This window comes from Hyperoodon ampullatus, assembly GCF_949752795.1.
Source record: "Hyperoodon ampullatus genome assembly, chromosome: 3".
Taxonomy (NCBI): Eukaryota; Metazoa; Chordata; class Mammalia; order Artiodactyla; family Ziphiidae; genus Hyperoodon; species Hyperoodon ampullatus.
The window spans coordinates 62,082,932-62,096,527 of NC_136916.1; the positions used below are offsets into that span (position 1 = coordinate 62,082,932).

At 36.3% G+C, this 13,596-nt stretch overlaps 1 protein-coding gene across 1 annotated transcript in view; it reads left to right on the forward strand.

Annotated features, from left to right (window-relative positions):
* Positions 1–13,596, forward strand: part of ARIH1 (ariadne RBR E3 ubiquitin protein ligase 1) — a 120,954-nt gene that overhangs the window by 106,864 nt on the left and 494 nt on the right. The window contains exons 10-13 of the mRNA XM_079698933.1: positions 2,496–2,626; positions 5,988–6,045; positions 10,801–11,061; positions 12,477–12,589. Of these exons, the coding sequence (XP_079555059.1) occupies positions 2,496–2,626; positions 5,988–6,045; positions 10,801–11,061; positions 12,477–12,589 (563 nt within the window). The remainder of the gene's footprint in view (positions 1–2,495; positions 2,627–5,987; positions 6,046–10,800; positions 11,062–12,476; positions 12,590–13,596) is intronic.

The window sequence follows — 13,596 nt, forward strand, 5'->3', positions numbered from 1 at the left end:
CAGAAAAGCAGTAGTTGATAATTTTTCTACCCTGGGGTTTGATAATATCTTTTCATACTGTTCTAGGCTGCCTTTTAGTATGCAAATGTATTATAGAGTATTTTTCCACCTAGCTTTTTTTTTTTTTTTTTTTTTTGACTAAGCTGTATTTCTGCCTTTTAAAATCCCCAGGGTTTAACTTCTAAGGAGTCATTCTTTAGGGCAGTTCAGTCAGAATAACTGAGTAATTTATTATTATGTAACTGAATTGGGCTTAACAAGTTTAACATTTTTAACATGTTAAACTTCCAAAATATGATTTATTAAGAGACTTGAATCCTGAGAAATAGAAGCTTTGGGGTAATATGAGTATCCTTGGTTTTTTGGGTTTTATTTTTTGAATAACATTGGTCATGATACTAGTTTCAAAATTCAGTATCTTCATGCCATGAACCACTTCTTTAACCCTAGATGAATGTCTTACAAATGCAGATAATTTTGAGCACCCGTCTTTTCTATCACTAAGTAATAAGTAAGCATTTGAATCTGAACTGTGTACCCAGCTAATTTCTTAGTAGAAAATTGTGTAAACATTCAATCTTATATCCTATTCGTATAGGAAGTGACTTGAGTGATGGATAATAGGGTTATTCATGAGCTATTCATTTTAATTATTGTCTTTCACATATGAAGATGATGTTTTAAAGAATATTGAGTTGTTTGACCAGAGTTAGTTACAGCTTTGCACTCTTCCATCACTCAATCTCAGGATAGTGATAAGAATGAGTGCTTAAATGATGAAGTCCAGCACATGATTTTATACCATTAGTACCCTGCTCTACCCAAAAAGATTAAAATATATGTATACATTTCTATGTCCCAGAAAGCATTAGCAGTAAAACAGTGAGTCCTGTGGCATAAAACAAATACCCACATCTTTGAGGAATGTAGTTTTGAAGTTGATATTTCTGTACTCTCTAAAACCATCATGATAAACATACCTTATGGCACTCAAAAAAACCTAACTATAATGTCAGGAAGTGGTTGCTTTTGTTATTTTTTAAAACTTTCCTGGTAGCCAAGCATTCTTTTTCAAAAATTGAAGATTTCCCCACCAGAAATGTTCATTGAAATCCCAGAATCTGCTTTCAAACTAGTATTTAGAATAGGGCAGTTATATTTTCCCTAAGTAGTTTCATTAAACTGTAGCCCTCTTTCTGCATCTAGAAAAATCCCCAAATACTCTAAATCCCCAAGATGTTTAAAATAGGGAGTATAGGCTTGAATATGTTTTGAGTTTGTTTAGAAGGTAGATTATTAAGCAAGAATGGCAATTTGTAATAACAGGTTTATCTACTTGGCAGTTTTGAGATGAAACTGAGGAGTTTTTCTCCTGAGACATTTCAGAAGCTTATTTTTGTTATTAGCTTTTTTAAAGGATTTGCAGATTGTTGGTATATTAAGAAATTAATACTAATTAGTTAATTATAGCTAAGAAATATAGAATGAAACAGATATATTAGGCCTGGAATTTGCTTCTTTGGGAAAATGTAGTATTTTTTTATGTGAGTGACTTCAAAAATTTGATTGAAAATGTATAATTAAATATTGCTGTATTGACCTATTGAATTACTATAGTTTATGGGTAGTGTAGTCTGTTCACAGTAGCTGAATTGCAAGTAATATAATGGGTGATACTCTCGCCCGGTTATGGGAGTAACAGATGTCAGATACAAAAATGTACAACAGAATCCAAGCTTTACATCTTATAGTTTTATTAAAAATAATGAGTAAGTTTAATTTTCTAGATTTTTCAAGAGAAAAAAAAACATGCCTGCAGGGTAATAACTTTGGCTCATTAGCAACCGAGAAAATGATACAGTCTTGGAAAAAAGAAAAGTGATCTCTGTAGCACAATTGTAAATGGACCACAAGAAAGTTGGGAAATTCAGTAGCCACAAAAAGAATTTACCAATCTTGCTTGCCTGATTCCTGAGGCCACATTGCTTGGGTTTGTATCCTGACTCTACTATTTGCTACCTGTGTGACCTTGGACTAGTTTCTTTAAAATTTTCTTAGTTTATTCATCTGACAAATGGAAATAGGAGTAGGGCCACTATAAAGATTATGAGTTAATGCATATAAAACACTGAGAACAGTGTGTGGGATACAGGAAGTACCCAATGATTATTTCTAGATGACACTAGAAGCATATATTATATTTACATGGAGAAAATGTTTAACCTCCCATAAAACTATTATTAGTATGTGTTTGGTTAAAAGTACCTAAAATGTTTTTTTCTCCCAACCCCACTAAAACAGATCCTTAAGTTGTTAACCATCTTAATAGCCAGTAGTAATAACAACTCATTTTCAATGGGACTTATTAAGTGTTTGACACTGAGTGCTTTACATGTATTAATCACAATAAATGTGGTATTTAAAAATAAACCAAATCTAAAACTGGCTTCTCCTCAGTGTAGCATTGACACCAACTTTATAGTTTCTCTTCATAGGAATGTCCCAAATGCCATGTCACAATTGAGAAGGATGGCGGTTGTAATCACATGGTCTGTCGTAACCAGAACTGTAAAGCAGAGTTTTGCTGGGTGTGTCTTGGCCCTTGGGAACCACATGGATCTGCCTGGTAGGTTGGGGAAATGAAGGGAAGAACATGTTCACATAAGTATGTGATGTATCTGCCACATATTATGAATAAGGTTTCTACCTCATGGAAATCACCATCTAGATAAATGAATACAGTGTGTGATCAGTGTTAAAAGTATATGCAAGATATCCAGAGAGAGGGATTAATAAGGCTTATCTCACAGATCATGTAACAGTTGAGTTGAACTTCAAGGAGGACTAAGGGTTCATTTGTTTAAAAAGTGGTAGGAAAAACATTCAGGGCAAAAAGAGCTGCATGAACAATGGTAGAATCATGTGCAAGTACATGACTTATCCAGAAAAGAGTTGCATTGTCTAATATGTCTTTCTAGATAATAGTTGAAAACTAAGAGACTTGGCAAAACTCCTTCCACAGTTGTGTTTTAGTTACCCTGCACCGCCATTAGACAAAAAATTTGTTCCAACTTTAAAAATTGGAAAAATTGCCCAATGCAATCTAGATTTTTAGCCTTGCTTTGAAACATAGGAACAGGCCTGCATTTCTGTTTGGCAGAAATTACCTGGAATCGAGATGGAGCCTTTACTTTGCAGTTTGTTTTCCCAAGACCGGAGCTTATTGGCATTTTCATATATCATGATGGCACTAGTTACATTTGGTAGCAATACATACGTTTGCTCCAAGTACGTTTCTTATCAATTTGGGAAAAATACAAGTTAGATTGAGGATGCCTTGATGCATTTTTCTCAAAATGAGAAAATGGTAAAAGTGGAAATATTTCTCGGTGTTATAGTATGCAAATTGCCTGTTTCATTCATTTGTGTTACTTGCCTGTCTCCTACTGGTGTTGGCCACTCAAATTGTGGGGAATAGGAAAAGAGAAAGTAGGCTGGGACCTAAAGTAGTTTGGACATTATCAGAAGGATTTTAACTGGGAGTGACAAGATTAGATCTGTAGTTCAGATGAGAAGGTTCTGTTTTACCTGCTTTACTTACATACGTTATCTGGACATTGTGACTGCTTTGTAGAGCGTGGGTGGGAGGGGAAGAAATTGCAAGTTCAAGACAAGATGAGGAGGATCTGAACTTAAGACAGTGGCAAGTCTTCCCTTTTAGATTCATTAATTAGAGGAATAGTAAGAGGGATTATTTGTCTGAAATTAATTCTGAACCAGGTAAAAACTAATTGCTTAGATAGAAGTAAAGAAAGTGATTTTACCACCGTCAGAGCCAAGGAAAGGTATTTGGGGTATAGGTACTCTAGGTTTTAGGGGGTCAAACTGGAATATTAGAGTGTTCCTGGAAACTAAATTCACTTGAATTTATTTAAACAAGCCTAGTGAAGGGGAGAGGGAATAAGAAAGAAGAGATATTAAAGAGACTTTGTGTGTGTGTAAGGAAATCTCTTAACACAACTCAAATTTTCAATGAGCTGTATTGAAAAATGGAAAGGGTACAAACAAATGATGGATACAGAAGAATGAAGAATGGCCTGGACCAGAGGTGTCAGAAATGTTGCCTGTGTCTTTAACATTGCAGGTATATCATGCTGTGCTTTCTTGTTTAAATCTGAAAGTGCCTCAGAAATCTTCAAAAAAGCATTCCAAGTAGCACTATCAGTCATCTGAGTTAGAAGTATAGATGGACCCTGCTTGCTTTCTTGGCCTTAAAGTGCTTAATGTTGGCAGATTAAAGCCCAGAATGAGTTGAGACTTAAAAGTATCTAAAAATATCAAAAGGAAAGTATAAAAGGATGTATCAGATAGAAAGAAGAGGTGTTAATAGTTGACCAGTAGAGGGCAAGAAGAGGCAGTCTTTGGGCTAACTTGAGTAGAGTAATTATTGGTAAAAGAGGATTATAACCCAGGCTGGGGGAAAATTAATAAGTCTCCTGACTCAGGTGATCTGTGGTCTGGGTTACTTTAAAAACTTCAAGATGAGATCAGTGAGCCATTGTTGGTTATTTCTGAGTACTTACGGAAAATGGAAAGGTACCAGAGATTGGGAACAGAGAGAATGTAATCCCAAATTTCCAAAATTTCTGATTCCACAAGCTGCATATGAACTGTATAACTTAGTTTTTCTCTTATGTGAAATTCCAGAATCAAATGGTATTATTAGGTTGATGGATTAGGGAATGTTTGGTAGATTTCAGCAAGGTGTTTCATTGTGGACTGAGAGGTTTGTGGCCTAGGCTGTGAATACAGACAGGGAGGTTTGGGATTAATTGAATGACCATTTCTTGGAGTACAGATAATAGGTTTGTGCCTTCTAGTGGAACGCTTTAAAGGTTTGCTGAAAGGCTTTGTCCTCATTTTTTTATTCACATCAACTATATACTGCTTTTCTGGTCAGTTGTACTGATGATTTTCTTGAACTAGTATAAGAATCTTGTATACATTTTGGGGTAACATCGAAGAGGGATATTGACTATATAAACCATTATAATCCTGAAGGACTTGGCAAGCTGGAATAATGAATGCAGTTTAACAAGATTTACATTAAATTCAAAATTCTTCTGAGAAGATTACTGTTAAAAGACTCTGAAGACATGAACTCACTAGTTAAGAGCATGGGCCTCAGTTGCCAGATGGGCATAAGTTTAGTTTCCATCTCTGAAGCTCTATTTTTGTGACCTTAAATATGTTGCTTATCTTCTCTTCATCTGCTCGATGAGGATAATATTTCATAAGGTGCTTGAGGGGATTAAACGTGATAGTACAGTTGAAGTCCTTAGTAAGTGGATGGTATGTAGTTAACACTCAGTAAACATCAGCTGCTCCTGTAATGTAGGTTCCCATAAAAGAAAACAGAGGAACAAGGGAAGTGCCAGTTTTATACATCTCCACTCTGAGCTGACCTCTCTAGGAAGATTCAGTGATTCTTGTAAACTGTAATAGCATATAAAGCACATAGCACAGCACCTGTTACATAGCAGTCTGTCAGCTGTTGGTTTTCTTTGATGTATACAAGTGAAGATAAGAAGGTGAGTAATTCTGGAAAAACTGGGAATATTTGGCTAAATAACAGACAACCTAGGAGATGAGGTGATCTCTTTCTTCAAAAATTGAATTAGAAGTTCAAACTACAGTTGGTAAGTGGAAGTTCTAGAATAACAGTGTTTTCTAATGATTATCGGTAAGCTGATTTGAATGGACTGCCTCAGGAGGTGGAGAACTAACTGCCTATTACTAGTAGAGAACTGACACACTATTATGGAAAGGATTCAAACACTAGGGGTGTTTGTTTTTTTGTGCCTCAGTTTATCTGTGTAAAGGAGAGTATTGGTTCTAGGTAATCTCTAAATCCGGGCTAATATTCTGTGATTTGTTCCCTTTTCATTGATTTATGGCTTTATGGAATCCTCTTCACTTACTTTAAGGTACAACTGTAACCGCTATAATGAGGATGATGCAAAGGCAGCAAGAGATGCACAGGAGGTAAGTCATTTATTTTCAAACAGTTGAACAGGAATAATATGCATTTTATGTTGATTAGGGAATGATTTAGCTGGAGTGTTCAGTTCTGAAAGATTTGCTGAAATGACATTCCAGTAAATACTGGGTATCTGTGTACCTGTAGAGAGGGGATATTATGCAAAATGCATATCAGGAGTACTCCTATTTATAAGTTTGTTTGCATTTTTAAAAATTAATCTAGCACACTTTCAGGTTTCAGTAGTCTTCAGTATCAAGACTTTCCCTTCCCAGCAAGGAGACTAAAGAACAGTATTTGTTAAATGGCACTGCTGCAATTTATATGCAGTCTTACTTCTTTTAATTAATTAATTATCTCATTGTTCATCAAGAAGCTCTAATGATTTTCAGTGAGCTGATTTGGAATGAACTGTCTCAGGAGGTAGGGATTTCCCTCTTACTGGATAGGGAAATAACCCACTATTGTAGTAGAAGGGATTCAAACCCTAGGTGTGGATTAGATTCGGTAACACTTTTAGTTCCTTTCAGCCTGATAATTCTGTCATAATAGTAGAATCCTGGAATTTAATCATTCTTTACATTCATCCGTTCTGTGTTGAAATTCCCCAGTTGCCCCCCAGAAATCTTTTTAAATGGCTTGTCTTGCCAGGATGCAATCCAAAACAAAACCTGTTTGTTATTGTTTCACTTTTTAAATGCTTCTTTAAAATTTATTATAATTTAAATTACCATAAATACAAAGGAATATATTTATATAACCTAGGCAGTTATATTACAGACTTTCACGATATTTGTTATCCTTTTAAAGGAGGAAAAAACCCCCCCACAAATTCCAATGTTGATTTAAATTATATTTATTATAATACGACTTAAATATGTTTAAACATAAAACCAGCTGTAAACTCTTAAGCAACTATACAACCAAACCAAGAAGACCACAAAACCAGTGGAACTTAAGTTAAAACTAATTTGACAGATAAGTTATTTGCTGAAATTAAATTACTGTTGATAGACTGTTGTCAGACCAGGTTTTTTAAATTTAGGGTTACCCATACTACTAAGTGCCATGTGATAATTTGTTCTCCCACCAGTTTTCTATATCTCATCTATTGTACATTCACCCCTACAGTGCGTCAAAATTTGATTTGATCAGAATTTATCATTAATATATTCTTTTATCACTTATTATTCTCAACTCTGGTGCAGTTAAAGTAATCCTGCTTAATGCCAGTTTTAGCCATTTCACAAATGTAAGACCTGAAAATGTTGATTCTCATAAGTTCATTCATATGGTCCGGAGTGTTTGTGTTTTCTTTAGGTTATTATCAGATTTTTAATATTTAAACATTCCATGGTCTGTTTAAACCAGATTATTTGGCACCCCTACTCCAGTTTTGTCTAGCATCCTTAGACTCCAGTTTGAGAAATATCACCCCTGTAATCTTTATATACAAAACTCTACAATGACAGTCATGCTTTTCCTACCTCCCATTTGGAATCGATTCTAGTGTTGCATTTTTATTTAGCTCAGTTTGTCATTGCATTTCCTTCTGTTTTGGGTTTGTTTGTTTGTTTGTTTTTAAATCTTAGCCCTCATGCTTTCTGCTTTTGTTTTAAGCAGTCACAATTGTCTTAAATTCTGCTGGAGAGACCATAAATTTTCCTAAAATTTTCTTCTAATTTTGATAATATTTTTTTTTGAGTCCATAAAGAGCTGTTCTTTTTCTCTTATGCTGCATTACATTTTTCCTAATAACCATGTTAGACTTTTAGTTTTTACTTATCCTGAATGAAGAGTAGTCTAGTTAGATCTAGCCAGAATATGGTATTTGCTGACAACAAAAAGTATATGGGTTATCCTTGGCCTTACCTGGTCTGCATTTGGGTGCTGGTAGAATCCCTTTCTGAGGTCCACAGGGAGGGTGGATTATTGGGCATATAGCTTCTAAGCCCTGCTAATGTGTAGATTGTAGATGCTAGAATGCATTATTTTTCTAGCTCATTTCTTTTGGACTAAACTAGAATCTTCTGATCCTGTGGGTGTACAGGGAAAAATTTCATAGAGTGCCTGTATTTGTTTGTTTATTTAAGTGGGAGCCATACCTCCCAGAATGGAGCACACCATTGCACACATCTAGCGTATTCTTTCCTCACTTCCCCTGCTTCCATACTCAGGCCTAGTGTTTTCTGGGAGTTGTAGTTCTTAAAAAGTACTAGAAGGTTGGCACACAATACAGAAAGAACATAGATGGTACTTTGAGTGCCTTGGAAGGATGTTACCTGTGTTGTAGAAAGTTGTTGACTTAATATACTATGCCACAGTTATGACAGAGGTGGACATTTGAATTTTCTTTTCTTTCTTTTTTTTATTTTTATTTTTATTTATTTTTTTGACTGCACTCTGCAGCTTGCAGGATCTTAGTTTCCTAACCAGGGATCGAACCCAGGCCCCTGGCAGTGAGAGTCCTTATCACTGGACCACCAGGGAATTCCCTGAATTTTCTTATCTACTAGACTGACTTTCTTTTCATATTAGGTGCTAGAGATAACAAGATTACTTTTTTTTTTTTGGCCAGCTGGGCCTCAAGGCTTGTGGGATCTTAGTTCCCCCACCAGGGAATTCCCTGAATTTTCTTATCTACTAGACCTGTGAGTTGCCAGATAGTAAATATTTTCAGCTTTGCTGACTATATAGTGTCTGTTACAATTACTCAGTTCTGTCCCTGCTCTTGAAATGCTGACTCAACCATAGACTTAAAAGAGTGGGCATGGCAGTGTTCCAAGTTAACTTAGTTTACAAAAAATAGGCAGCAGCTGGATTTCACTCACAGGCCAGAGTTTGCCTACCCCTGTTCTAAGCAGTCAGGTTGTTGTTTTGTTTGTTTTTCCAAAGTGTTTTCAGGATACTGATTGCATTTCTCAATCCAGATTCTGGCATTTGATTAAAAATGGGTCTTATTTGCAGTGTTGGTGTGGGTTTTCTTTCATGTTGAATTTTAAAGGTATTTTAGTGATGCAAGCTGTTTGAGAATTGTTGGTCACATTAAATCAAATGCTGGTCACATTAAGTCCTGTAACATACATTTTAATATGTGATTTAGGTTTTCCATTTCATCTTGGGAATTTGACAGGCTTAAAAATATTAGTGCTTTGGGGGGAGATAAAATGCCAAGCAGCTTATTTTCTACATATTATATTTTTAGATATAATTGGAATAATTTTCCATCGTGTAAGCATTGATTTAATACCTACCTGACTGCTGAAATAATATGGCTTGTGTAGGTTTTTTGAGATGTTTCAATGTTGTATGATACTGGATCATGTGATTGGCTAGTTATGTGGTTCAGAGATAGTATTTGTAAGCAAGAGACCAAGCATAGGGCCTAGTAGTATCTGTGCTCTTAGTAGGCTTTAAGGCATGAGGAGAGGAAGAGGAGGTGATAGTAAAAGAAAAGAAATATGTATGTATGGTAAGAAACCCTTCCATGGTGGTTGCATTTAACAAGCATTTATCATTTTCTGCATATTAGGTGCTAGAGATAACAAGATTACTTTTTTATTTTTTTGGCCAGCTGGGCCTCAAGGCTTGTGGGATCTTAGTTCCCTGACCAGGGATTGGAACTGGGCCCTTGGCAGTGAGAACAGAGTGCTAACCACTACTGGACCACCAGGGAATTCCCCCAAGATTACTGTTTTAAAACTGTATCTCCTCTAGAGATTTACAGTATAATGGGAGAGACCTATGTGAATTCTTTTTGCAGTATGATAAATAATATAAAACAAATTTAGACCTGATATTTTATATATATATGTATATTTATATTTTTGTAATACTTCATGTACTTTAAAAGACTCTTCATAAAACTATAGTACCATAGTTATGTTTGTATATATATTTATTATATATTATTTTATAATTATACTGTATTATATACTTAAAGCAGTACCTTGTTAATATCATCAACTATCCAGTGTTCAAATGTCCCCACTTATCTCATAAACTTTCTTTTATAGTTGGTTTAAATCAGGGTCCATACAGGTGCACAAGTTGGATGTGGTCCTCTAATCTATAGGTCCTTTCATTTTTTTGTTTTTTGTTTTCTTCCCTTGCCATTTGTTTGTTGAGGAAGCTAAGTTATTTTTCTTGTAGAATTTAACACATTCTGGATTTGCTGATTGCAGCTCCCTGGTTTTATTTAATAGGTTCTTCTGTCCCTGAATTTCCTGAAACTGGTGGTTAATTCTAGATAATTGAATTCAGACTTGATTTGGGGAAGGGTGTGGAAAGAGCACAGAACACTTAACTGGTGGTACTGTATAGTTTCTGTTGCATTATATTAGGTGTTATATGATGTCTGGTTGCCTCTCTTTTGTTTTCTACTTTAAAATATTGATGTACCTTATTACATACCTCAGAACAGAGCTATCCAGTAGAACATTCTGTAATGATGGAAATGTTCTTTATTACCACTATCTAATGTGGTAGGCACTGACTGTGATATGGCTGTTGAACACTGAGGAACTGAATTTTTTACTTTAATTTAATAGCCACCTGTGACTAGTGGCTGCTGTTTTGGAAAGTACAGCTATAGGACATGCAAAAAATATTAAATAACAAAGGTAGCAGTAGATGTCTCTTTGTTCCCGATTTTAGCCTAAATTCCTATACCGTTTCATCAGTAAATATGATATCAGCTTTTGTGTATATATAATACATTTGTTATAATTATGTGACCTTAATTTTTCTTAATGGGACAGCGATCTAGGGCAGCCCTTCAGAGGTACCTGTTCTACTGTAATCGCTATATGAACCACATGCAGAGTCTACGCTTTGAGCACAAACTATATGCTCAGGTGAAGCAGAAAATGGAAGAGATGCAACAGCACAACATGTCCTGGATTGAGGTGCAGTTCCTGAAGAAAGCAGTTGATGTCCTCTGCCAGTGTCGTGCCACACTCATGTACACTTATGTCTTCGCTTTCTACCTCAAAAAGAATAACCAGTCCATTATCTTTGAGGTAGGAATAGTTACTGAGTGGGGAAAAAAACCACCTGTGTGTCATAGGACTACTTGCCTTTCATAGATTAGATATATAGAGTTTTAAAGTTTACTCTCTGCCCAAAAATGTGGATTAAAAGTTTAGTGTTGAGGGCTTCCCTGGTGGCACAGTGGATAGGAATCTGCCTGCCAGTGCAGGGGACACGGGTTTGATCCCTGGTCTGGGAGGATCACACATGCTGCAGAGCAACTGGGCCCGTGCACCACAACTACTGAGCCTGCGCTCTAGAGCCCGCGTGCCACAACTACTGAAGCCCGCGTGCCTAGAGCCCGTGCTCTGCAACCAGGGAGGCCACTGCAATGAGGAGCCTGCGCACCGTGGCGAGGAGTGGCCCCTGCTTGCCGCAACTGGAGAGAGCCCCGTGCTCAGCAACGAAGACCCAACGCAGCCAAAGATAAATAAAATGAATAAAAATTTAAAAAATTAGAAAAGTTTCATGTTTATTAGGAAGATACAAGAAATTTAGATTTCTTGCTGTAAACTACGTTCAAATTGATGTGGTTTAGCCAGCTAGTGATTTAGTGTGCAGGCTCTGGAATTAGCCCTGAATTTGAATCTTGACTTCATCACTTTTTAGGTCTGTTGACTTGAAGCAAATTACTTAACCTCGTCTATATCTCTATTTTAGCATGGGGATAATTTTTCTATAAATGTTAAGAGGTTTAAGTGAGACAATCCATGTATAATGCTTATGTAACACCTAGCACGTCATAAGTTCTTTCAAAGTCTTTATTCAGGCAAAACTAATACATGGTATTAGAAGTTAATATGGTGCTTGCCTTTTGTGGAGAAGTAATGATTAAAAGGGGGGCTTTTAGCAGTAGAGGTTTTTCAAGTAGAGATGCTCATTAAATATTGATGCATGCAATATTGATGTTGATAGATGGCTGGGTAATAACAGTGACTAGCAGATGGGAATTTATATGGGTAAATATATAGAACTAGCCATAGTAGTAAAGGATAACAAAATTTTAATCTTCCATACAGTGTTCTCTTATAAGAAGTAGATATCTAGCTAGATATAAAGAATAATGGGTTTCTTATTTTTCCTCAAGCTTTAGCCAATAGCAGTTTTCAGAACTGGAAGATTCCGAAACCTTTTTCTTATGTCCTTTCAGATTGTCCTTAATATTCTTCCAGAGGTAATGGATAAATCTTTAGTTCTTTTAATGTTTAAAAAATTGTCCTGGAGAAGAAAAAACAAGTTATTAGGGGTGAAAGTGATGAAGGGCTTTACAGGTGCAGTTAAACCACCTGTGAAAATTAGAAAATTGGTGTTGAGCCACAGTCTATCAAGGAAGCAGCTAAGATGGTTTATCTTTTAGCTTTCTTTTGAAGGCAAAATTTACTATATATTCTTCTTCCTCTTACAGAATAACCAAGCAGATCTAGAGAATGCCACAGAGGTGCTCTCGGGCTACCTTGAACGAGATATTTCCCAAGACTCTCTGCAGGATATAAAGCAGAAAGTACAAGATAAGTACAGGTAAGGTTTTCTCCAGTAGTTGTTGAACAAAAATGTCGGCCACCGGTGGTCTGGTATGCCTTAGTGGTGAAGTTAGATGATGGTGAAACTTGGGTTTAGCATATTCAATAACTGAGCAGCTGCCATGTTTCTCACAGATTGCTTCTGTCCTTTGGGCAACAGATTCCAGGTAGTGCTAATCAGGCATAGGGAGGAAATCAGCTTTTTATCCCACTGGCTGATTCAGCTTCTTCCATGCAGTTTTATCTATGTAGTTGCTGCCCTGACAGGAAGAAGGAGCCCCAAAAGGGCAAGTGGCTATTAGGATGAGGGGTGAGATTATGATGCTGGCCCTAGCCTAGGGATCCTGTGGATCATGGCTGTTGACAAGTGAGCTACCCAAACTTTTTAAAGAGTTTTTCTAAGGAGAAATTTACTTTGTCCTAGAGATAGATGATACTTTAAGATATGTTACCACTTAAGTGAAAGATGCAGAATGTTTGCTTTCTCAACATGGAGCTCTTTCTCCCACAGTTGTTTTCTGGCAAATACTAATATCTTTTTAATAGTAGTAGAAACCTTTGGGAATTTGGAAGACTTGGAGATTTAGTCCTAAGTAACATTTTCACTTCCCTTAGCCAGCTATAGCTGCCCCTAGTACTTTAAGGTTTTACAGATGTGAATAAATAACCCCTGAAACTACTTCTTCCTAAAACTGTTTACTTACTTGTAGAATGACAGGATTGAGTCAGGTGATTTCTAAGGCCTTTATTTTATTGCTCTAGAATTGATTTCCCAAAACTGGGAACTTCAAAAAATACCTTTTTAAAATGAGAAATAGTCATGTCTTTACATCTAGACCTGAAAATGTGCCTCTTAAAAACAAAAACAGGTGCTTGGGGGAATTCCCTGGCGGTCCAGTAGTTAGGACGCCCAGCTCTCACTGCTGAGGGCCCGGGTTCAATCCCTGGTCAAGGAACTAAATCCCACAAGACATGCGGAACAGCCAAAAAAAAAAAAAAACACAA